General features: G+C 37.4%; 2 protein-coding genes across 2 annotated transcripts; one reads left to right on the top strand and one right to left on the bottom strand.

Annotated features, from left to right (window-relative positions):
- On the bottom strand, nucleotides 5,855–6,877 carry LOC109350468. The gene is made up of 2 exons (XM_019591702.1): nucleotides 6,451–6,877; nucleotides 5,855–6,270 (listed from the first exon to the last, which is right to left on the bottom strand). Exons 1-2 carry the CDS (start codon nucleotides 6,875–6,877, stop codon nucleotides 5,855–5,857), a joined length of 843 nt encoding a protein of 280 aa, XP_019447247.1.
- On the top strand, nucleotides 13,389–18,024 carry LOC109349909 (UDP-glucose 4-epimerase GEPI48-like). The gene is made up of 9 exons (XM_019590965.1): nucleotides 13,389–13,726; nucleotides 14,962–15,011; nucleotides 15,166–15,301; nucleotides 15,695–15,796; nucleotides 16,009–16,236; nucleotides 16,347–16,425; nucleotides 16,591–16,673; nucleotides 17,198–17,289; nucleotides 17,674–18,024. The coding sequence occupies exons 1-9, from the start codon at nucleotides 13,541–13,543 to the stop codon at nucleotides 17,774–17,776; spliced, it is 1,059 nt and encodes a 352-aa protein (XP_019446510.1). The 5' UTR covers nucleotides 13,389–13,540; the 3' UTR covers nucleotides 17,777–18,024.

Raw genomic sequence — 25,658 nt, 5'->3', positions numbered from 1 at the left:
TCATTTATTCAAGTAATAAGGCCTTGCTAACAAATTTTCTACTTTAAACGGGATTTACCAAAGGAAAGGTCGACACTACACTCTTTATAAAGAAAATAAATCATCATACTCTTATTGTTCAAATTTATATATATATGATATTATTTTTTGTTCTACTAATGAGTTTTTGTATAGTGATTTTGGAAAATGATGCAATGAGAGCTTGAAATGTCCATGATGAGGAAGTTGAATTATTTCCTTGGATTACAAATCAAACAACTTGATAATGGAATTTTTGTAAGTGAATCCAAGTATTGCAGAGATTTGCTGAAAAGATTTGATATGGATGACTGCAAGCCAATAGCTACTCCTATGGGATCTGATACTTACATTGATACAGATGAAGCTGGAAAATGCATTAAAATATCAAAGTATCAAGGTATGATTCAATCTCTTTTATATTTAACTGTCAGTAGACTTGATATCATGTTTAGTGTATGTCTATGTGCATGCTATCAATCTAAACCAAAAGAATCACACTTAGTTGTTGTTAAGATAATCATGAAATATCTTAAAGGCACAATTGAAGTTGGATTGTGGTATCCAAAAGGAAGTATATATGATTTGGTTGGTTATTCAGATTCAGATTTTGATGGATGCAAAACTGAGAGGAAAAGTACAAGTGGTGCTTGTCATATTTTCGGAAATGCTTTAGTCTCTTGGTCTTGCAAGAAACAAGCATGTGTTGTCCTAAGCACTGCTGAAGCTGAATATATAGCAGCATGTAGTTGATGTGCCCAAGTGTTGTGGCTTAAACAACAATTATGAGATTATGGCTTAGATTGTGGCATAAACAACAAATATCCTCTAAAATGTGACAATACTAGTGCTATAAACCTCACAAAGAATCCAATTATGCATTCTAGAACCAAATATATAGATATAAGGCATCACTTCCTTATGGACCATGTCCAAAAGAAAGATGTGACTATAGAATTCGTTGATGCTCATAACCAACTAGAAGATATTTTCACTAAGCCATTGGCTAAAGAACTTTTTTTTTATAAAATTAGACGTGAATTAAGCATTCTTGATGAAGCTTACTTATCTTAACATGATTATATGATTATATGTGTGCTTCATTATGTTTATCTCATGCCTACTTGTACTTAAATATGTTCATTTATGTTTAAAACTTTTAAATTTTGGGTCATAGCATAAATATGCCTAAAATTAATTTTTTCTGGGGCCAGTAATCTATTACACTGGAGAGTAATCAATGACAGAGTTGAACAGAGAGTTTCACTAACCGATTACTCAAATGCTGTAATCGATTACTCAAAGCTGTTGTTCGAAATTTTAAAAAATTTAAAACTGAGTAACTGATTACTTTGTCCATGTATATATATGATTTTCTGCAATTTTTTCAAACTCATCTTCTTCCTCCTTATCTCTCACTCGTGTAAACCCCCTCAAAACTCTAAAATCTTCATTTTTCATCTGTTTTGAGTGATTTTTTGTGTCCAATCATATCACATTTTCAATTCTAAACACTTCTATACCATCATTTTCGTGATTAGTGGACCAAATCAAAAAATCCCAAATCTCTCAAACCCAAAAACCTAAAACTTTCAAGAACCCAAACCATGGCATCTTTTTCAAGAACAAAGAAGCAACGCACTAATGTGACTCAAAAGAAGCAAAGAACTTCATCTTTGGAGTCTAACCCTCTGGACTTAGCAAGGCTTCTTGAAAACGATGAGCAACACAAAGTCTTCAGAGAGCACTTCCATGGACGAACCATATTTACTCCAAAATACGGTAATGTCGGGAACTTTGAGTTTGAAGATTTTCTATTCTCTTATCTTTTAAGACAACAAAACCTTTTCGATTTTTGTTGTGAATCAAATGATATTTATCATGAACTTGTTAGACTATTTTACTGCAACTTGAACTTTCGGAAAAACCGTCTTACTTCCTATGTGAAAGGAAAAGACATTGTTTTGGATTTGAACACTTTTAGTTCATTGTGTTGTAACATACCCACTCAACGTAGCACAACGGGTTTCTGTCTTGTTTGTTAATGGGATAACTACAATCAAAAATATTTTTACTATTCTCTGTGTAGAATTTCAAAAGGGGAAATAGAAATGCGTAAGCAACAAGGCTTTAGTAAGACTGTTAAGAATAGAGATATTCTATCTACTAGACATCTTAAAATTGAGGACCATGTGCTTCATTATTTTCTGAGCTATGTCATTTTGCCTAAATTTTCAAACCATTCTCAAATTAGTGACATAAAACTTTAATTGATGTATGTTATGAAGTATAACATTAAAATCAATTGGGCTCAGATGATAATGAGACAAATGTGGACTGTTCGAGGAACTCAAAGCCCCTTGCCCTATGCAATCTTCATAACCAAAATTCTTGAACATTTCGGTGTTTCTACTGCTCGTGAAACCAAGGTCTCTCTAAATCTTCGTGAAAGCCATATTGATGGGGACGTGATCCACAAAATGAGCTTCTCTTTCAATCCTAATGACTGCATCTATAAGCATAGAACTAATAGACCGACTACTCTTGCTGAACAATCAGAACCTGCCCCTCCTAACCCTCCTGAATCTCAACATTTTGAGTTTCATGCTCAATCTTCCTCATCTGTTGTCATGCCTTCTAATCAGATGATTATGAATGAGTTGTTTTCTCTTCGAGGCTACATCACTAATCGGATGGATGCTCTTGATGCTCAAAATCAACAAATCCAATTTGAACTTCATCGTTTCTCTTCTAAGATGAGTGACATGGACATTGATGAAGACAACTTTGAGCCTGAGTCTTAGACTATCTTTAGTGTTAGGATTTTCTGGTTGTAATTTTTTCCTGACTTTGGATAATTTGCTTTTATTTTGTTGTTTTTCTTGGTATGGTTTGAAGAGTGTTTTAACTTTCTATTATGCGATATCCTTTTATGATTACTTTTATGCTTGTCATATACATATGAATACATATATATATGTATATATATATATATGTATATATATATATATGTATATATATATATATATTATGCCGGAAACGTTTGGGTTTTCTACTTTTTGATGAAGTCAAAAGGGGAGAAAAGTCGGGAGAAGTGTATTTTCTATCAAAATTCTTTCAGGCACATAACTCCATATGAAATGGGGAGCATACTCAAGTCATCTTAACATATCTCAAAATATGTTGCTCTCATAAAACTACACTATTAAAGAAGATATTGGTTTGTCATCATCAAACTACACTATTAACGCATCTGCACGTCGCCCCCAGCCAACTGACTCCAAACTCATTGGGGTTTATTCGGGCTTTTGAGATCATGTGCCAGGCGGTGGACATCCCGTGCACATTGAAGTTGTTCTTCTGGATGTTCCGTGTTGGTCATTGCACCAATACCGATGAGGATAAGGAAGGTCGTCATGGGTGGACGTCTCTTCAATGTCGGCCCAGGCGGGGGCTATTCACGCCGTTTTCGTCAAATGAGAAAAATTGGAAAGGCGGCTATTTCAGGGTGAATGTCAGGAAGGCACGGAACGACTGGTGTCTTAGCAAATCCGGCGAGCCGCAATTTCCCTTTGCCTAGAGAGGGGATATCCATCAACGCCCTTCCAAGAGCTATTTAGTGGAGACTGAAGATTTATCTCCGGAAGAGACAGAAGCTGCCAAGACCATGACTTACTGGATAGACGAGGGGGGAATTCTTCCTTGTTCGGCCATCCGTGACGGGGGCGGGGCTTTAGTGGACTTTGTTGGTGGGTGGGTCGGATGCTGACTTCTTTTATTGCCTTGTTTTATGTATCTGCTTAACCTATCACTGATGGTTTTCTTCCTTTTTGTGCAGTCGAACTAAAAGCCAAGATGAGTGAGAAGCTGAGGAAAAACATGCTTTTGAAAAGGGTCGCCGCCCTGGTTAAGAAAGATGCTGCTGTTTCCAAGCGCCAGAGAACGTAGTCCCCCGTGTCCTGCCCTACTGAGGGGTCTCCCAACCAAACAACTGTGCCGCCATCTTCAGTGAGTAGGGTGCATTCCGAGGACTTGGTGGATCAGGAGTTGGTCCAAAGGGCTGCTGATTCGCCCCTTGCTGTGTCTACTGAGACGGTTCCTCCCGCTGATCCTACTAGAAACCCTCCGTCTGCATCAATGAGGGTAGAAGAGAGGGTCGGCACATCGGCGATCCCCTCCTCTAGGCAGGCAGCTGGAATTGACGTCGGTCGCTCCTCTGAGCCAAGCATGAAGAAAGGTTCTAGGGGGAATCAAGATCGCATTTCTCCTGTTAGCGTCCCCAGAGTGATTGATCTGGTGCTCCTGAATGCCCATGCCAAGGAGACCTTTGACAAGTTACCCTTGTCCGTCCTGCTACAAAACGTGAAGGGAAGTGTTGTCCTCATTGCCTCCATCCAGAAGTACCTGGAGACGGATGGGGTTTTAGAATCGCGGATGGCGGACGACGCGATGGCGAAAATTCGGGCTCTGCATGAGGTGGAGAAGCAGAAGATGGTTGATCTTCATGCCGCAGAGAAGGAGGAGTTGGTCAGGCTGGGCGAGGTCGCCAGGGCTCAGGTAGCGGATTTGTCGACCCGTGTCGGTTTTCTTGAAAGTGACAAGTTGAAGCTTACCGCCCAGGTGATGGAATCCGAAGGGGCGGTCTGTGCCAAAGATGAAGCGCTTCATCAGCGGAAAGAGAAGGTTTCAACTTGGAAAGCTCGTGCTAAGGCTGCCGAGCAAGAAAAGGCTGCACTTCTGGGGCAGGTGCAGGCATTAGGGGGGATGACAACGGCGATCCAGTCTTGATGCCTCTTCCTGGTCAGGGTGGGGGAACTTTGTAATTTTGCCTTTAAGTATCTTGTAACATGTTTCTTTTTAATGAATGAACAATTTTGTGATATTCCCTTTGTTTAAATTCTGTACGCAAATTGACTTTATACAACTACTGGACGATTTTGTGTTTGTGAACAACTTTGAGTGTGATGGATCTAATTCTGAATTTAAACGCTTTTAGCCAGGCGAATGTAAGTGCAAAACGGCCCCTTGGGTGATTGTAGAAGGCCACTTGGTGAGATTGCATCAGGCAAGGGGGGCGAAGACCGGTCCCTTGGTGAACGTAACGAACCATTAAGTGAGATGGCACCAGGCAAGGGAGGCGAAGACTGGCCCATTGGGTGAATGTAAAGAACCATTAGGCGAGATGGCACCAGGTAAGGGGGGCGAAGACCGGCCCCTTGGTGAATGAAAAGAAACATTAAGTGAGACAGCACCAGGCAAGGGGGGCGAAGACCAGCCCCTTAGGCGAATGTAAAGAAACAATTAAGTGAGATAGCACCAGGCAAGGGGGCGAAGACCGACCTCTTGGGTGTATGTAAAGAACCATTAGGTGAGATGGCACCGGGCAAGGGGGGCGAAGATCGGCCCCTTGGGTGAATGTAAAGAACCATTAAGTGAGATAGCATCAGGCAAGGGGGGCGAAGACCGGCCCCTTGGGTGAATGTAAAAAACCCAGGGTGGGAAATGATCCTTCAAAACAATCACAGAATATAATATCTCATTTATCATATATAAGTGGAAAAGATTACAAAAGAACGACCAACCGCGCATGGGGTTGTCGGTTAGGCATAAAATATCTAGAGGATAGCGGCGTTCTAAGTCCTGGGGATGTTTTTTCCTGTCAAATCTTGAAGCTTGTATGCTCCTTTGTCGATCTTGCTGATTACGCGGTAGGGCCCTTCCCAGTTAGGTCCTAGCTTGTCTTTCACCCGTCCTATGTCTGCTCTCCTAAATACTAGAGTTCCTTCGGGAAATTGGCGGGGAACGACTGAAGAGTTGAATTTCGCCGCGGTTTTCTTTATGATGATTTCTTCCCTAAACGGGCTCTTTCTCGGATTTCTTCTACTTCATCAAGATTGTTTCTTAGGAGAGATTGGTTGTCGCCCTCGTTGAACTGAAGTATTCGCCAGGTAGGTTCTCCTATCTCGACCGGGATCATGGCCTCCGCGCTGTATGTTAAGTTGGATGGCGACTCGCCGGTCGTAGAGTGGGGAGTGGTTCGGTATGCCCATAGTACGTGATGGAGTTGATCTGGCCAATTCGCCTTTGACTCGTCCAACCTCTTTTTTATCCCTTTCAGGATGACCTTGTTCGCTGCTTCGGCCAACCCATTAGTCTGTGGATGCTCCACTGAAGTGAAATGTTGTTTGATGTGGAGGCCTGATAACAATTCTTGGAATCTTCGATCGGCAAATTGAGTGCCGTTATCCGTTACTATGGCGGATGGGATGCCAAAACGAGTGATTATGCTTCGCCAAGTGAATTTTTAGATATTTGCTGAGGTGATGGTGGCTAATGCTTCTGCTTCTATCCATTTGGTGAAGTAATCTATGGCGACTATCAAAAAATTTAGTTGTCTCGTTGCTTGAGGGAAAGGCCCCAGAATGTCCATACCCCACCTACAAAAAGGCCAGGGCGCTTGTGTTGTTGTTAATTCTTCTGGTGGGGCTTTGTGGAAATCAGCGAAAACTTGGCAACGAGTGCATTTTCGAGTGAGGTTTGTTGCGTCCTTTTCCATTGTGGGCCAGTGGTACCCAGCACGTAAAACCTTCTTGGCGAGTGAGGCGGCGCCCAAATGGTGCCCACAACTTCCCTCATGAACTTCTCTGAGGACGTAGTCCGCCCGATCCGGACCAAGACATTTGAGCAAGGGGGCGGTGAATCCTCGTCGGTACAGTGTCCCTCGGATCAGGGTGTACCAAGAGGAACACCTGAGCAACCGTTGCTTTTCGTTCAAGTCGGAGGGTAGGGTGCCATGGAGGATATATTGGATGAAAGGGCCCATCCAGTTGTCTGGGATCTCCACTTGTTCCACCGCCATGACACTTGGGTGTTAGACTGTTCCCTGGACGACGGACCGATTATTCCCGATGCATTTGGTACTGGCGAGCTTGGACAAGATATCGGCCCGGGCGTTACTTTCATGGGGCACATGTTGAATGGTCGCTTCATCGAAGTCGGGCCATGAGCTCTTTTACTTTGAGCAGATATTTCCCGAGGAGGGTATCCTTGGTTTGATATGCACCTGTAATTTGAGACACAGCTAATTGGGAATCACTGCAAATTAATACCTTATGGGCGCCCACTTCTTTTGTTAGCTGTAGTCCGACGATGCAAGCCTCATACTCTGCCTGACTATTGGATGTTGGAAATGTGAAGGTGAGGGAATGCTCAATGGTTACTCCTTGTCCATCTTCCAGTAGAATTCCAGCCCCGCTGCCTCTCGGGTTAGAAGATCCATCAACGAAGATAGTCCATACCTGCTCTGGATCACCCTCTAGTGCGGTCAGCTCGACCACGAAGTCATATAGGACCTGGCTCTTGATGGTCGTGCGAGGTTCGAAACATATGACAAATTGAGAGAGTTCTATAGACCACGTGATCATCCGTTCAGCCAACTCCGGCTTATGCAAAATTTGCCTGATTAGCTGGTTGGTTCTTACAATCGTTGCATGAGATTGGAAGTACTGGTGCAACCTTCGGGTAGCGATCAACAATGCATAAACCACTTTCTCCAGCTTCTGATACCTCAGTTTCGGGCCTTGCAGGGCCTTGCTTGTGAAATAGATCGGGTTTTGACCTTTTGCCGTTTCTCGAATCAGCACGGTCGCTACTACTCCGTCGGACATGGCCAGATATACATACAGGAGTTCGACGTAATGGTTTGGAGAGAATAGGTGGGGCGGCCAAATATTGTTTGAAAGTGTTGAATGCCACTTCGCAACTCTCAGACCATTCAAACTTCTTGCTTTTCTTCAGTAACTGAAATAAGGGGAGTGAATGCTTGACGGCGGATGGGAAAAACCTGGACAACGCAGTTAGTCGCCCATTTTATTGTTTGACCTCCTTGACCATTCGGGGACTCCTCATGTCGATGATTGCTTGGCATTTGGATGGATTTGCCTCAATCCCTCGGCTAGTCAGAAGAAAACCGAGGAATTTGCCCGCCTCTACTCCGAAAGTACATTTCTCCGGATTGAGCCGCATGTTGTACTTGCGGAGTTGTTGAAAAATATTTTCCAAAATGGATACATGATCTTCGTCGGGGAGGCTTTTGGCGATTATATCATCCATGTAAACTTCCATGTGTTCTCCGGTCTGGCCGGCGAACACCTTGCTCATCATCCTCTGATAAGTCGCCCCAGCATTTTTCAACCCAAAAGGCATGACAGTGTAGCAGTAGGCGGCCTGATCAGTGATGAACGATGTTTTCTCCTAATCGGGAGGGTACATCGGAATCTGATTGTATCTGGAATATGCGTCCATGAAGGACAGGTACTGATAGCTTGAAGAATTATCCACCAAATGGTCAATGTTTGGAATAGGATAAGGGTCTTTAGGGCATACATTATTGAGATCCGTGTAGTCCACGCACATCCGCCACTTCCGTGATGGTTTCTTCACTAGCACAACATTTGCCAACCACGTGGTGTAGGTGATTTTGTGGATGAAACCCGCCTCTAGCAACTCGGCTACCTTCAAAGCGACCTCCTTGGTCTTGTCAGCCCCCATTTTGCGCCTTCTTTGCGCCACCGGTTTAGCACCTTGTTTTGTCGTTAGCCGGTGGCAGGCAAAGGAAGGATCTATACCAGGCATATCTGCTGCTGACCAGTCGAAGAGGTCCTGGTTTGCCTTCAAAGATGTCTCCAGCCGCAACCTTTGGCTTGGCGGAAGGGAACTGCCAAGGTACACTACCTGTCCTGGGGATTGGTCCAACTGTAGAGTTGTTTTTCCCCCTCTGGTTGTGGTCGAAAGTCTCCTTCGTCCGCCAGGACATCCAATTCTACCATATGCACGCCCCGAGATCTTTTGGAGGGGGGGGGGCGTGCTGTTTGCTGAAGTGGGGACGGAGACTCATCTGGTAGCAACTGCGAGCCGAGTGCTGGTCTCCTTTTACTGTGCAGACTTGGAGGTTGATTGAGAGGAACTTTATGCATAGATGGGGCGTAGAGACGATCGCTTCAAGCCTGTTCAAAGTTGGCAGGTCGATAATGGCGTTGTATGCTGAATCACACTGGACAACCAAGAACTTTGTTTGGACAGTCCTACTCATAGGGTGGTCGCCGATTGTTAGCCAAATCTCTACATATCCCCTGGGGTGATTCCCTGACTGGAAAATCCACCCAGCTTCCCATTATATGGTAGGAGGTCGCGGTCACGGAGCTCCATTTTTTCGAATAAATCTTGAAAAATAATGTCAGCCGAGCTACCCTGATCAATGAATAGGCGACCAACCTTCTTGTTATTGAGTTTGGCGGTCATGACGAGGGGGTCATCATGCCCTCGGACGACACCTTCATAATTGCGGTCGTCGAAGGTAATAGGGGGAGCTGATCTGTAACTCTGTCTCTGCTGGGAGTTTCTGGCAGCGAAGTGCATTACCTCCCGCACATATTTTTTCTGGGCGGTCCTGGAGGTACCCCGACAGCAAAACCTCCTGAAATAGTGTTGATATCAACTGGGCTCCTTGGCCTTTGGTTGTCTGTTCGATGCCTATCCGCCTGAGGCCGTGGGGTAGGGCGTCGTTGTTGAAATTGTGGAGGGGACCGCCTTCTTGGAGGCTCTGGTCGACGATGTTGTGGCGATCGCCGATGTTGCTCCAACCCCGCAATGAATCGCTATAAATGACCAGCCTGGATGAGATCTTCGATGGTATCCTGGAGCTGTGTGCAGTCATTGGTCAAGTGGCCGAACATACTGTGATAGTCGCACTATTTGGATCGGTCTTGCGGGCCTGGCTTGGTAGGGCGTGGGCGTGGAAGTTGGACGAGGTGAGTGGAGAGGAGCTCTTGCAGAATCGTGAACGGCTGGCGTTTAGGGGGGTATAGGTGGAGTATTTGGCCTTTTTGGTTAGTGAGGGTAGGTCGCGGGGTAGGTCGTGGAGTCTTGGCCGTTTGGTTTCCCGTGAGGGGTGATGTGTTTGGGGCTCGGTGTGGGCGTCGATATGGTGGGTTTCTTCTAGATTGATGAATTGTTGGGCTTTGGAGCGGAGGTCCTCCATGGTAAGATCGGTGTATTTGGCCAATTCCGTGCGGAAAAGACCTTCTTGAAGTCCCATAACGAGGACGTGCACTACTACTTCGGGGCTTAGAGTGTGCACCTTCATGGCCTCGGTATTAAACTGATCTAGATATGCCCGGATGGATTCATTGGATCCTTGGCGAATGCCAGAAAGTGTGTATGATGACCTGGGTTGCTCCTTGCTTGCCGTGAACCTGGTGTTGAAGGCCAAAGCTAGAGTTCCCCAAGTGTTGATGTTGTTCGGAGCCAGGCGGGTGAACCATTGGAGGGCCGCCTTTTTAAGAGTCAGGGGGAAGGCCCTGCACATGATGGGGTCGGTCGCCCCATGGAATAACATAGAAGCCTCGAAGGCGTCAAGGTGATCTTGTGGGTCCACTGTTCCATCATACTGGTCCATGTTTGTGGGGCGATTGAAGTGAGAGACTCCTATTTATAGAGAGGTCCATGTTTGTTACTTCCTGTTGGTAGAGACTCCTATTTATAGAGAGGAGAGCTGACTTTTGGGCTCTTGGCAGGTAGTGCAACACGTGGCCGACCAAGGGTATTGTCGGGGGTTGCTTTTCCCGTGTCAAGCGGTCTGCCAGGACCGTACTCTGTGCCACTCTTGTCTTTTAGCCTGTGGCTGGTTCGGTATCCGTTCTATAGTCTGTCTATCGTGCTGGCAGGTGGGTTGGTGAGGTACAGAAGGCATGCCAGGCATGCGGGACCTACCTCAGCGACCAAGCATGCGTCTCTTTGGTTCGCCGGGTAGGAACACTAATGTAGTAAAGTAAAGGATGAGATGAATATTATAAAAAAAGAGTAAATTACACTGACACCCCTAAGTTTTAGTGAAATTACATAAAATATCCCTCGTTTTTTTACACTTATATAAACATCCCCTAGTTTTTGTACTTTCGTTACACTGATCACTCATACATAAGAAATAAGTATAATTTTTAAACAAAAAATATGATAAATGCAATTAAGTTAAACAAAACATATATATTGTGGAGACAAGTACAAATAATAGATGAGTCAATATTTCTTTATTATTTTTGGTTTGTTACACTATATTATAAGAGCGATTTAAACAATATTTCTTTAGAAATGTTGATGCATTATGTAACCAAAAATAATAAAGATACATTGATTTGTATATAATTTGGACTTGTCTACACAATATATCAAGTTTTGTTTAATTTAATTGCATTTATCAAAAAATTTGTTTAAAAGATTACACTTATTTCTTATGCAGGGGTGGTCAATGTAACGAAAGTATAAAAACTATGGGAGGTTTGTGTATGTGTAGAAAAGTGAGGGATAGTTTATGTAATTTCACTAAAATTTAGGGGGTGTCAGTATAATTTACTCTATAAAAAAAGGAATGTAATTTTGTTAAAAGCTAAAAAAACTATTGGGAGATCTTCCTCCATTGACTATAACATTCCTCCATGAGTTAAGTGAAAGAAGCATATAAGTGAGCTTGATATCACATCTTGACCCAAAACACTAAGGCATTATGTCTATGGGTCCATCCACTTATATGTTCTATAACTCATCCATTTTTGTTCAAGTGTGAGTTCCCCTTCGAGTATTGGATACACTAGAGCTCAGCTCTCTATCAACTTGCACCGCCGTTGGTTTATCCTTTCATCATGGAACACGCCGCCTTGACCTCTCGTCAGGATGACTTTCGAAACAAGGATCCCTCATAGATCTACCGACCACTTGTCACTTCAATACTCCATTGAGTCATCGAACCATCAGCTCTGATACCACTTGTTATGAGATCTTCATTCATGAGTTACAACAATCTTCAATAAGCTAAGTGAAAGAAGCATATAAATAGATGGAAAGATGAAAACAATAAATTTTCAGTTTAGGTAAAAGAATGACATGACATTTACAAATTATTTGGTTGGAATTATCCAGTACATTATTTATAATTTATTTGTATTTTTTTATAAAATATTAAAAATGAATGATAAATAAAAGATTAATAATATATAAAAAAAATTATATTATTAGTACATACATTTTTTTCTTTTACAAATAAAGTGAATAAGGGGAGCATTGAATTTTAAAATTCAGTTCCAGCCTTACATGTCAAATAGCTTATAATAGATACAAACAACATACAATAACATGTATATTGTTGTGTATGACTGTATGAGTGTGGGGTACATTGCTTACCCCAAATGATTTGTCATAAAAATATCACCTACTATATAATCATTATTCAACAATATAGTAAGAGTATTTTATCTATTTGTAAAAAAAAATAATTTTTCCATCCATTTATAAAAACTTCAAAATAAACTTATAGTAAATGAGACTCAAACTATTAATATTATTCTAATTCATTTTCTTAAATTCTTCATCCTACCACTTGATCATTTTATATATAATTCATCGGAAAAAAAATTTTCCCTATTTGTAGACTCTTAAAATTCATCATATTTCTCATTTTTTTTTTTCTACTCATGCTCTTATTTACCTTTTTTCTTGTGTGAACCAGACAATACATCATATAGAGTGTTGAGGAATAATAGTTAAAATGATTTAATATGTATACATCGTGTAACTAGTAATTATTTTTTATACCATTGACACATTATTCATTATTTATATGTTAATCATCATTGACTCTTAAACAAAAGTATTATAAATCAACGGCAGATGATGTGTTCTAAGTGTAAAAAACTTTATACTGATAATATATATATATTAAACTCATAGAAAAATAGCATTATTAGGGGGATACGGGGTGAGCATGGGCCAGGTTGGGACGAGGTGAGATTTTTCCCTTACCCAACCCTGAATGTTGATCGAGTCATTTTTTGAGCTCGTATTTAGGTCTGAAGTTAACCCGACCCTAAATATTGTATGAGTTAGTCTTTAAACTCAACTCGATCCTAGAATTGATTAAATATCATGTATACTCATTTTAGATAAAGTCTTTTCAATATTACTTATTATCATGAATATGTAATTTGACATATAAAATAATATATGTTATTAACCGTGTATATATATGATAAAAAATTAAGTCTAATTCAAATGAGAAGAGACTCTATGCTTGAGTCACGCCATATGAGCATGTAGTGTATAGCATAAGTAAGGGTGAAAAGAAAAAACAGAAGCATACACACAGGAAATCATCGTGGGTGACCTGTAGTTTCCTTCTATAATAATATAAAGTACAAAAACATATTCATATATTCTAGAGAAAAAAATAATAAAAGTAGAAAACACCACATTAATTCAATTTAATTCCAATAAATAAAATGGCAAGAAAAGCGTTTTTAGTATTATTATGAATTTATTAACGTGTCACAACATTCTCGCCTTCTCCAATAAAACCTCTTTCCCCGGCGCGTAACAAACTCTGCCACCTATCTCTATATATAACAAACTTCTTCCTTTTTCTCTCTCTATTCTGTTTCCACTTCACTCTTCCTAAACCCTTTTCGATTCAATTATGGCTGTCAAAACCGTTTTGGTTACCGGCGGAGCCGGTTACATCGGCAGCCACACCGTCCTTCAGCTTCTCCTCGGCGGCTACAAGGTTGTTGTCGTTGATAACCTTGACAATTCTTCTGAAACCGCCATCAAGAGAGTTAAGGAACTCGCTGGAAAATCCAAAAGCAACATTTCGTTTTATAAGGTGTGGGGCCATTCTCTATCGTTTTATTTATTGAGGAAAAGAAGAATAGAATATTCTGTTCCTGCATGGTATCAGAATATGATTTTTTTACCTTGATTTGGGTTAATAATTGTTTTTATTTGAATTGCAATTTGAGTAGTAATTTTCTTTAATTGTATTATATATTTTTTTACCTGGTGGGTCCGATAGGTTAAGCTGTTAAGGTAAATGTTTTGTGCTTTATTCCGTATCGTTGTAAATTAATAGAACTGCGACAAACCGACGGGTTTCAACCAATATGATGTTACCGTTAGATACCCGGAACACCAGAAGGTCAATGAATTGATTCCGGAGGGAAACACTTATTATGATGGACAATTATACACTTTGAAGGAATTATTTCCTTAAAAATTGTGAGATATTGTTGATAGTATAAAAAAAATCGACAGGCTTCAAATAATTTGGTCATTTGGTACTCTGTCTGTTTCAAAGCTAACCCCGCAAGGAGTGTACTTCGTGACTGATGTAAATTAATTATGATTTCCAGAAAATAAACTTTCCCATTTCTTTAACTCCTTGTACTCTGTTAAACATTTCACTGGACTCTCATATGATATGGTCTTATCCCACAAGCGCCATTATTTTGAACCCTCGACTTCTTATTCACTACTGCCAATCCTTTACGGTTGGCTAGCCCTTTATACAGTAAAAGTAAATGCTAGATCAAAATATATTTATTACGTGATTTCAAATTCAGTGTTGAAAGTTTATGTTACAATCGCTTCTCACCTTAATATATCAAGGTTTTGGGGGTAGTCCAAACCGTGTCGTAGCCACAATTGTGGCCGCAGTGACCGTGCACACAAATTTGTTGGTTATGGAAATCTAGAGGATCTTGTCATTGGACCCACCTGGAACACGAGGCTAATTTTGTCACCTCAACCTCACTACGTGAGGTGATATGAGTTAAGGGGCTATGTATCAATCATTTTCCTTTCTGTTGTGGGTCCAATCTTGCATAGTTGCTTTCTAAGATGGCTAATTTGATTTACAATTTAGAGCTGTTTTTTTCTAATGATTGCTCTGTATCTAGTGTGCATGTCTTAAATTACAAAGATTCCAACCGTCACAAAAATTGATACAAGTACTGCAATTACTTATTTTTACATTTTGTTGCCGACAAGAAGTTGAGAAATATTACAGTTACTTTATTATGGTGATAACCAACTGTTTGCATTGATTTTTTACCATTGCAGTTAGATCTCAGGGACAGAGCTGCACTTGAGAAAGTTTTTTCTTCTAAGAAGTAAGGACTATGCATACAAGTTTCTGTATTAATAAAAATAAAAGGATTTATACATCCCTTTAAGTGCTTCATTTTCTCTTACACGTATATTTGATCAATTCACTAATCTTGCAAGTTATATATTGTTTCTCATATCTTGTCCTTTTCCGTCTAGATTTGATGCTGTCATACATTTTGCTGGGCTGAAAGCAGTAGGTGAAAGTGTTCACAAACCACTAGTCTACTATGACAACAATTTGATTGGGACAATCATTCTATTTGAAGTAATGGCTGCTCATGGATGCAAAAAGGTACATTCATTTTAGTTTTTGAATTCCTGCATGATTGGCTTCAATTATGTTGGAGGAATATCATTAATATTGTCACACTTTCACTTCATACCACTATTAGACCGGAATTTGGGGCACTGCCGCCTTCTGTCTCAATATGAAGTCCAGTTGTCTTCATTGTTTTTTATACATCTAGTACTGTTAGTAGGTGAAGCTATAAGTTACAGCTTGTGAAAGAAATAAATAGAGGCTATATGATTGAGTTATGTTAAGTTGAATTATAGATCTTTCTTCTTTTCATCCCTGTTAATATTGCTACCTCGAAGTCTCTTATGGGATTGGCTGCATATTATATCGTCTCGACGCTGCATTCTGATTATTTGACTGATTTTTGTATTTCTTTAATGATTCCAGCTTGTGTTCTCATCTTCAGCAACTGTATATGGTTGGCCAAAGGAGGTCCCATGTACTGAAGAGTTCCCTTTGTCAGCAGCAAACCCTTATGGACGAACCAAGGTATGACTAGAAATCTATTATGGGTTTTTGTCGGATAGTGAATCTCCAGATGGCAGGAGTTTGGAAAAGGAATTGGTTTTTATATTAATTTTATGTTTTAGGTAATGATGATGTTTTTGGGTCTTGTACAGAACAATTTGTTTAGTATTATTGATCGCAATGTTTGTCTTGGATTCTAAAATTGATATCTTATAAGAGGTTTCTATTTTCAGCTTATCATTGAAGAAATTTGCCGCGACATCTACAATGCAGAATCTGAATGGAAAATAATATTGTTGAGATACTTCAATCCCGTTGGTGCACATCCTAGTGGTTCTATTGGTGAGGATCCTCGTGGAATTCCGAACAACCTGATGCCGTTTGTTCAGCAAGTAGCAGTTGGCAGACTCCCTACACTGAAAGTTTTTGGAACTGATTATAAGACAAGGGATGGCACTGGAGTATGTTCTAATTGTTTCTGACTCGTGTTGTCGTTTTAGTGAATTTATTATTTCTTCAGGTGATCTTCTTACAGGATGAAGTTATTCTTATGTTATCCGGGTCTTTGCAGATTCGCGATTACATTCATGTTGTTGATTTAGCAGACGGGCACATTGCTGCATTGAATAAACTGGATGATCCTAATATAGGTATTATTCAAAATTATCAATTTTCTGAGAGTTCACTGTGTTGTGAACTTATGCAGTTATGCTTGATTAATCTAATCCAATTATTTTTTATTTTTGAGGGAGAGGTGATGGATTTTGTTCTTATGCAATGTTATTGTGGCAAAATTTTGCATTGTTGGTATACAGGATGTGAGGTTTATAACTTGGGAACAGGAAAGGGAACATCAGTTTTGGAGATGGTTAAAGCTTTTGAACAGGCCTCTGAAAAGGTAAACACGCCGATAGTTCTATTTCTGCTCTTGTATGTTACTATAACCCTTGCTGTCAACTTTAGTGCCATTTTTAAATGCAACTTGTTGGCCATTTCCTTCTGCTTTTTCCCTTCTCACTGAGTTTGAATTTTGATAATGTTTATGTAAGTGTAACCATTCAAGTGATATGCTCAGTGTAGTTGAGCAGTGAGTGCTCAATTATCCAGACATTTCGCACTTAATGAATTTGTAACAAAGTAAGTTGAATTGTGATATGATGTAAAGGAAATGGAAGATATGTGAAGCAAGCTAAAACTTGGTACATTGGATTGTCATCCATATTTTGACCTCAATTACACCTCTGGCCCCTTTGAATGTAATAGAGACAACATGAAAGTTGGCAAAATAATGTTTTTGGAAGCAAAAATATCTTTCAATCTTTCTATGCAACTGATCTTTAGACTTCAACTCAATTATAATTTGTGGATTGAGTACATTTTCACTACATGAGTAATTGACTTTTACAATATTTTATCATTCAGAAAATTCCACTGGTTATGGTTGGTCGAAGACCTGGAGATGCTGAAATTGTTTATGCGTCAACAGGGAAAGCGGCAAAAGAGCTTAATTGGAAGTAAGTCTGAAATTGCTTTCAAGTGAACAAGTAAATGATGTTTAACTGATCTTAAGGCTCCCCTTTCTGATTTTTACTCGACATTTATGATCATGTTTTATCATACCAGTCTCTTCAAATTTGTGCCTACTATATATGTTGGGAAAAAATTTCATTGTATTTGTTTTGGGTACTAAAGGTATTTCTTACCTTTTTGGGTAAGGAAGCTAATCACATTCGAGGTTCTGTGACTGTCCCTCCCAACAAGTGTCGCTTCCAATAATTGAACCTTCAACCTTGGGGATATAGTAAAGTTTTATACCGTAGACCAACGCTTTGTTGGTATTTTCATTGTATTGAAAATAAATCAGCAAGTTTTACTCTTAATCTTAATTTTTCATGCAGGGCAAAATATGGCATTGATGAGATGTGCAGGGATCAGTGGAATTGGGCTAGCAAAAACCCTTATGGCTATGGATCTGCAGAAAACTCAAGCAAAAAACGTTAATAATTGTTAAATAAAGTATATTTTCTCTTATGAACCTTGTCATGCCATAGGCCATTGCTATTCTAAGATAAAGTACTTAGTATTTATGATTTGTAGGTTACGTGGTAAATTAGTAGTGATTTACTTTACTGTAATTCAAAGGTTCCGGGCTTACAGGTTATTTGAATGAAGATTCTATCACGTTCTGTAAGAACATGCTGCATCCTATTTTGTAAATCTAATAATAAACCACACATCTTGGAGTATCACTAACATCTTCATAATAATTTTTTAGTCAGCATTATTATAAGCATGATTTCATTAAGCCATAATTTTACCAGCCATTAATTTTAATAAACAAATCATTGAATGTGGAAGCCGTAATACACGTCAATGTGCTTCATTTAACGTATGGATCACTCACTTGTCAGCTCCTATAGCGTGACTAAGGGGGCAAATATAAATACCTTACATAAATGCCATATTTGTTAAAGTGATATTCCAACCTCGAACTTAATATTATTTATAATGATAAATATATTATATGTATTATAATATATATAAATTAAGATTATATATATAATAACAATAAACCTCGAAAGAGATTAACTCCTTACACAAACTCCTTAATTTATTTACATATATTACGCTAACTCCGATACGAATTATTTTTTTAGTTCCAATTCGGCTCGATTAAAGTTTGTAAATTGTCCGATTCAGTTCGAATGGTATATTTAGACAACTCAAATAATTAATTAAATTTTGAAAAGGTTATATATATAAATATAATTGTGTTTATATATATAATAATAATAATAAATATAAAGAATAATGTATAGGTCAAAATAAACATAAAAATTAGTTTATATATATATATATATATATATCGAGTGAGCTCATGAACTTATCGAGTCGGACTATATCTAACTCAAGTTCGACTCGTTTATTTAACGAGCTCAATTTCTAGGTTAATTTCAGCTCATTTGGTTCATGAACCAAATTTATTGAGCTAAATAACGAATTGAGTTTCGAACTAATACCAAGTTGGTTCGATTCATTGTAATAAGTCTAAGTTTTTAAACTAAAAATTGTAATAAGCATAATAAAGTTAAACAAAATATGTTATATTGTAAAGATAAATCCTTATAAAATATGAATCAATATAGATTCATTATTTTTAGTTCATTACAATATTATATAAGAGTGATTTAAACAATATCTCTTTAGAACTATTGATGCATTTTTAACGAGGCAAAAATAATTAATGAACATAAATATAATGTGTTAAAATATCATCAGTTTTTTTGTTAAAATATCACACTTTTTTTTTAAAGAAGCAAAAACAATATTAGAAAAAGTATATTCTTATATCAAGAAGTAACTTATCTCCCCGGCCAGCAAAAATAAGACACATGTAACTTTTTATAGAAAATGATTAACCATGACACATATCATAATTTTAGTAACTGAATAATATAACTTATATCTTATACGAGGAGATATTTTATTCTCAAACAATATCTTCTCATCACTCTTTTTGCTAAGATACCACACTTATGTCTTTTATATAAGTAGTTAATATAATGTGTGAACATAAATAAATAAATAGAAGCATGATTTATATAATTTTACTTGTAATTTAACCTTTAATTAATGAAGAACACTGATTCAAACATTATGTTAGTAGTTTGAGGGATGTGTTAAATCTAACTCCCATAAGGTTTTTACACCATCTCATTTACTATTCACATCACCCTCTTTTTGTTTCTCAAAATGCCTTTTGCAAATTTATTCTTGAATGACGTATTTCAAACTTTAAATGTTTCAGAATAAAATTTCCAAAATTGCAAAAAACATTTGTTTTGGAAATTTTAAGAAGATGTTATTTTTTAATTATGAAAATGTTGCGATGTGTGTTTCCAAAACAAGTTTCTAGAATTGGAAAAGGCTGTCAAGAAAATAATTTTGAAATAAACATTTTTCGGCCCAACGCCTTATTTGCCATGCTACTAGAACCTTGTACAAAATGGATGACAAGGAAATCAATACATGAGGATGGTTTCACTTAGATATTATCATCTTTGAGTACCACTATAAAATATATGGATTACTTTACTAGCCATTTCTGAGAAGGTTATACAATTTACTTGTCAAATATATAGCCCACAAATTGCTTGGTGTAATCACACTTTCACATTTTTTGGTAAAACACTTTCACATTTAATTAGGACCAAAGCTAATATGCAAACAACAAGTTCTCTTAGAAACAAAATATTTTATAATCTTTAGATGAAAAAAATTGATTCTTGGTTACCGTTTGTGCACTTTTTAGAAGTTGTGTTGGCATGATATGACCCAAGTGTAGAAGTCATGATGGTATAATACAACTTATGTCGAGAGTTAATTCAGTTTAAGTGAATACGACTTCAATGTAGAAGTCATGACGACATATCACGACTCCAGTGTAGAAGTCGTGATGATCTATAACGACTTTTTAACTAAATAGAAGTTGTATTATTCTATTACGACTTCTGACCTAAATATAACTTGTATGGGTTATCAGACTTCTAGACAAAAATAGTGTCTAGTCATGAATTTAACAAATAAGATTAAAAACTATTTGATCCAACGACTAGAAAAAAGTTTGCTTATAAGAGAACTAACTTGTAGTTCACAAGTTAGTTACATTATTTGTTGGGTTTACTCAAGTGTGAAGTCGCACATTAGATATGCGGGGAGGAGTGAAAGACTTTACAAGTATAAAAGACTCATGGAACTAATGCCTTAAGGTTTTGGTTCAAGACATGGTGTCTCACTTATGGCTCTCCGTTCTTCCCATACTCCGGTAACAATGGAACTCCCCAGTGATTGGAGGCTCCCCGGTCGTAGTCTGGTTCAACAAGTGGTATCAGAGATGATGGTTCGGCTGAGACATGGTGGACTTAAGGGGGAGCGAACCGGAAAGTGTGTGGTACCCACACTTGAGAGGGAAATTGTTGGGTTTATTCAAGTGTGAAGTCCCGTATTGGATATGTGGAGAGGAGTGAAATACTTTATAAGTAGAAAATGTTCATGAAACTAATATCTTAAAGTTTTGGGTCAAGATGTGGTGTCTCACTTGTGGTTCTTCACTCTTCTCATGTCTCGATAACAATAAAACTCCTTAGTAGTTGGAAGCTCCCAGGAAGTTTGGTCCAAGACCCTTTAATTAGTCCATGCTGGATTTTCACCTCTTTTATTTTTCCTATGAATTCCTAGATTGTAGAGTTTGTGCATTTTAAGATGGTTAAACATTTGTAGCTACTACCTAGTCTTTAAGAATTGCCATTGATGTTTTGTTTCTACTAAGTGATTAAGCATAGCTTGTAGCTTTGGATGGGGATCACCTGTCCCAACTTGGTGTCCCCAATCCTGTCCCGGCCAATTATATTCTGCCACATCATTTAAAAAATCCACCTCATTTTTTCACTAAAAATATTTGTTATTCTCATGTGACTTTTCTTTACCCATCACACTATTCCTTTCTTCCGGTCATATTCCCTTCCTCTCAATTGAACGTGCCACTCTGTCCATTTCTTTCTCTCACCAAGTTCCTCTATGCCCTGTACTCCCTTCATTTCTTCACATGTCCTTCCTCTCAATTCTCCATTTTCTTTTCTCTCTCTCCTTTTATCTTCACTGTCTTCACTTCTTTTCTTTCTCCCACCAAGTACTTTTTCTCTTATATTCTCCTTCTACACAGTAACAATTTAAAAGAAGAAATAACGATAAAATTATACTCTCCATTCTCCCCACATGACAGATGTAAGTTTTTTTTTTCTTTCTTTTATTCTAGTTTTAATGTAAAGCCCACCCACATGAGTTTTATTGTTGTATAATTTTTATAATATATGATGCCTAGAACAAGTCATTTCAACTTTGGACCATTAAGTCTTTGTTTTCAAAACTGGAACAATAATAGAAGAAATGTACTGTAAATTTAGCATTAGCAAAATATGTAATAGAGTGAACAAATGAAATAGAGTGAGAAAATGAAATAGAGTGAGCCAATGAAGTAGCAATTTATATATCATTTGAAATCCAGAACAAAACATCAAAAGTATTTGGCAATCAACATAAACATTTTTACAAGAATTCAAACGACTTTAGCTTGCCAAATGACTGCAGGATTTTCAATTTGATATAGTAAGTCTGCATATAATTCTTCTTGATATATTAAGTATACATTTTTGTTATAACTTTTGTTATTATGTGATGTTTGATATATTAAGTATATAATTCTTGTTGATATATTATGTTTACAGTTTAGCTTGCCAAATGATGTTTGCTGGGTATGTTAGTTACATATAGATTTAAGAGGAAATGTGAGTGAGTGAGTCATTTTGGTTAATTTTTTACAAAATAGAACTAATTTTATTTTTTGTTTAATCGAAGGTAATGTCAAATTTAGAGGCTATGACATAAGATTATCAACAGATACAAGTGATGGTAGTGGTGAATTAGAGAAAAATAAAATTAACGAGATACATGATAAAATTTCAGATGAAATTATACCAAAGCTTGGGTTAGAATTTGAAACTTAAGATGCAGCTTACGATTTTTATAACTCTTATGCTTATAGAGTTGGTTTTAGTGTGAGGAAAAGTAAAGCACACAACAACGCTAATGGTCACATAATCAATAGAGTATTTTGTTGTTCATGTGAAGGTTATCCTCGTGAGAAGGATAAACGTAGCACTAGTGTGAATAATCCTCGTGCTCAATCAAGGTTTGGATGTTTGGCAAGAATGAAAGTAGATTGTCGTTCAACAGGAAAGTTTCGTATTGTTCAATTTATTGCTGAACATAAGCATGAGTCTTCTAGCCCTAGCAAGACTCATCTTCATAGATCTCATAGGAAAATAACACCCCCTCTAGCATATGAGATTGACTTAGCTGAAAGTTCTGGTATTGCTCCAAAAGCAAGTTGTGAATTAATGGGAAGAAGAGTTGGTGGACGTGAAAATTTGGGATTCATTCGTGATGACTATAAAAATTATTTACGCTCAAAGCGAACAATTCAAATGAGATTAGGAGATACAGGTGGTCTACTTGAGTATATACAACAAATGAAAGTAGAAGATCCTAATTTTTTCTATGCCATACAAGTTGATGATGATGATTTAATAACCAATATATTTTGGAGAGATGCAAAAATGATGGTTGATTATTCATATTTTGAGGATGTTGTTTGTTTTGATACCACATATAGAAAAAATAAAGAAGGTGGTCCATTTGCCATGTTTATTGGAGTGGATCATCATAAACTTAACACTATCTTTGGTGCAGCGTTGTTATATGATGAAACTGAAGAAACATTTGTTTGGTTGTTTGAAACTTTAGCTAAATCAATGTCAGTAAAAAAGCCACAAACAATACTTACTGACCAAGATGCAGCAATGGCGAAGGCTCTAAGCTTGACATGGCCAGAGACAGGTTCATATGTGAACACAATGATGCAATGCAAATCTTGAGGAAAAAGTTACATAACATTTGTGCTGAGTACTAATCAACAGGTTTTGCTGCAAAACCTTTTTTACAATAAAGAACAAGTCAAGCTAAGGAGTGTTCTAAAGTTGATTCTGGATTCATATCTTGGAGGATCAGTGACTTCAATACACACTCATTTATCAATTTCTAGCCTCATTCATCTCTGGAACATGTCAATATTTGCATTCCATAGAATTAAAGTTGATTTTGGATTCATGATATCCACTGCACAACAAAAAAGCCAAAGTAAATAACCAAGCAATGCTATAATAAATTACCAAATTAAGAGCTTATATCTTTTTTTGCATATAGAAAGATCATAAAAAATAAATAAGAGATTTTCTTTCAATACAGGAAACTTGATTTATTATTAACAAACATTTACTACCAAGTCTGTCATGGTAAAATGATTTATGTGTTATCATACCTTTAAAATAGGCTTAAATCCACACAAAATGTCAACAAGACATGTATTCTAGATTGCTTCAGGTGTTTCAGTTCCTCTATGCCCAATCTGGAGAGGCCCTTACCCAACAGCCATCTAAAGTCAACGGTGGAAAAATTAATACTTTATGCAAGATATAAGAAAATGCTTAAGTGTAAGAATGAATATATTCTGAAACAAAGTATGGTTTATGCATAAATCTTTTTTATCTCAATTTTTCTTCTGCCCAACTTTCTTTTTTCTTCTGCCCAACTTTCTTTTTTCTTCTGGAAACCAAAAACCTTTTGAGAAATAAGTGTAAAGATTGGTCTTTTGTTGTTGTAAACTCTATTGTAGAGAGTTTTGAGAAAAATGATGATACTGGAAATAGAAGTGAAGATAAAAGGAGAGAGAAAAGAAAATGGAGAATTGAGAGGAAGGACATGTGAAGAAATGAATGGTGTTGTGGGCATAGAGGAACTTGGTGAGAGAAAGAGAGAAAAAAATGGACAGAGTGACACGTTCAATTGAGAGGAAGGGAATGTGACTGGAAGAAAGGAATAGTGTGGTGGGTAAGGAAAAGTCACATGAGAATAACAAATATTTATAGTGAAAAAAATGAGGTGGATTTTTTAAATGATATGGCAGAATATATTTGGCCGGGACAGGATTGGGGACACCAAGTTGAGACAGGTGATCCCCATCCTGTAGCTTTTGCTTGAGTTGTTAAGCTTTCATTGCTTGATGAGTTTGTAGAAATTGTTATTCTTTTTTGTTTATTTTCTTCTCAATTTCCCAACAATGTTTGCAAATTATTATTTTTTTCAATAATTTTTTTCTTTTGTCAATTTTTGATATATTCTCCATTTTGATCCACAAAACATAATTTTCTTCCAAATCTTGGAAGTATGTTAATGGTTCAAAAAAAAATCTTAATTACTCATATATGTCATTGATGAATCGCACCCCCACCTTGTAACTTCTATAAATATTAAACTGGTTAAGACAATGATATAATAGTATAGTTATTTAATTGATAGTTTACTTATTAAACCACATACAAGTGAAATTTGATATACATATATTTTATACTAACATTAATGTTAAAAAATCAATAAAAAGATAAAACAATTTTTATTTATTAAGTTTGTTAAGACAAAAATGTATATAGTAGAACATGTTTTAGAAGTACAAAAAATGTACTAGGTATGTGTTTCATCTCTCATCCTAACATTTTGGTAAAAATAAGTCATTTTTATTAAAAAATTAATTTTAAATAAAACTAACTGATATGATTTGTATGGTTCAATTGAAAACTGACCGATATAACAGATTTTACTGATTCTGATCTGTTTTGACCGGTATGATTGCATCAATATAAGTGTTATACCGTACCAATATTAAGACCGGTTCATTGGTTTACCGGTAGAACCGGCTTGCATGAACCGGTTTTGTTAACATTGGCCTGTATCACACCAAAAGAAAAATCACATGTATGATAAATTATAATTTGTTTATTAATTGTTTATTTGCAAATTATCATTCAATAAAATTTGTCTTAGTGCTGCTGTTAGGACCATAGATGTGAAAACCATTATGCCACCATCCCATTACCCTATCCACTTTCATAACCCATACGATATTAATAAGATTGATTAGGACCTTTTCCCCATATAATAAAGTTGAACTTACAAGCGTTCTTTTAATAAGAAAATGATGAGTGTATATTTTTCTTTTGGAGAACAGACTAAATTTCTAAAGATGCAAATAGCTTTTGTCTTGGTTTTGGTGCTACAACTTCAAATATGTTGGTTCCAATTGTTGATTCTGATCTTGGATATTGGTCCCAAGTTCCGGCTTTTGACTCTAGAAAATTTGATTGTAAACATTTTGTTAGGTTCTGCTATTTGATTAATTTGGTTAGTTAATACTGAATGGATGAGGTGTTTG

This window comes from Lupinus angustifolius, chromosome LG06 (assembly GCF_001865875.1).
Source record: "Lupinus angustifolius cultivar Tanjil chromosome LG06, LupAngTanjil_v1.0, whole genome shotgun sequence".
Taxonomy (NCBI): Eukaryota; Viridiplantae; Streptophyta; class Magnoliopsida; order Fabales; family Fabaceae; genus Lupinus; species Lupinus angustifolius.
This window is presented reverse-complemented; position numbering and strand designations above follow the sequence as displayed.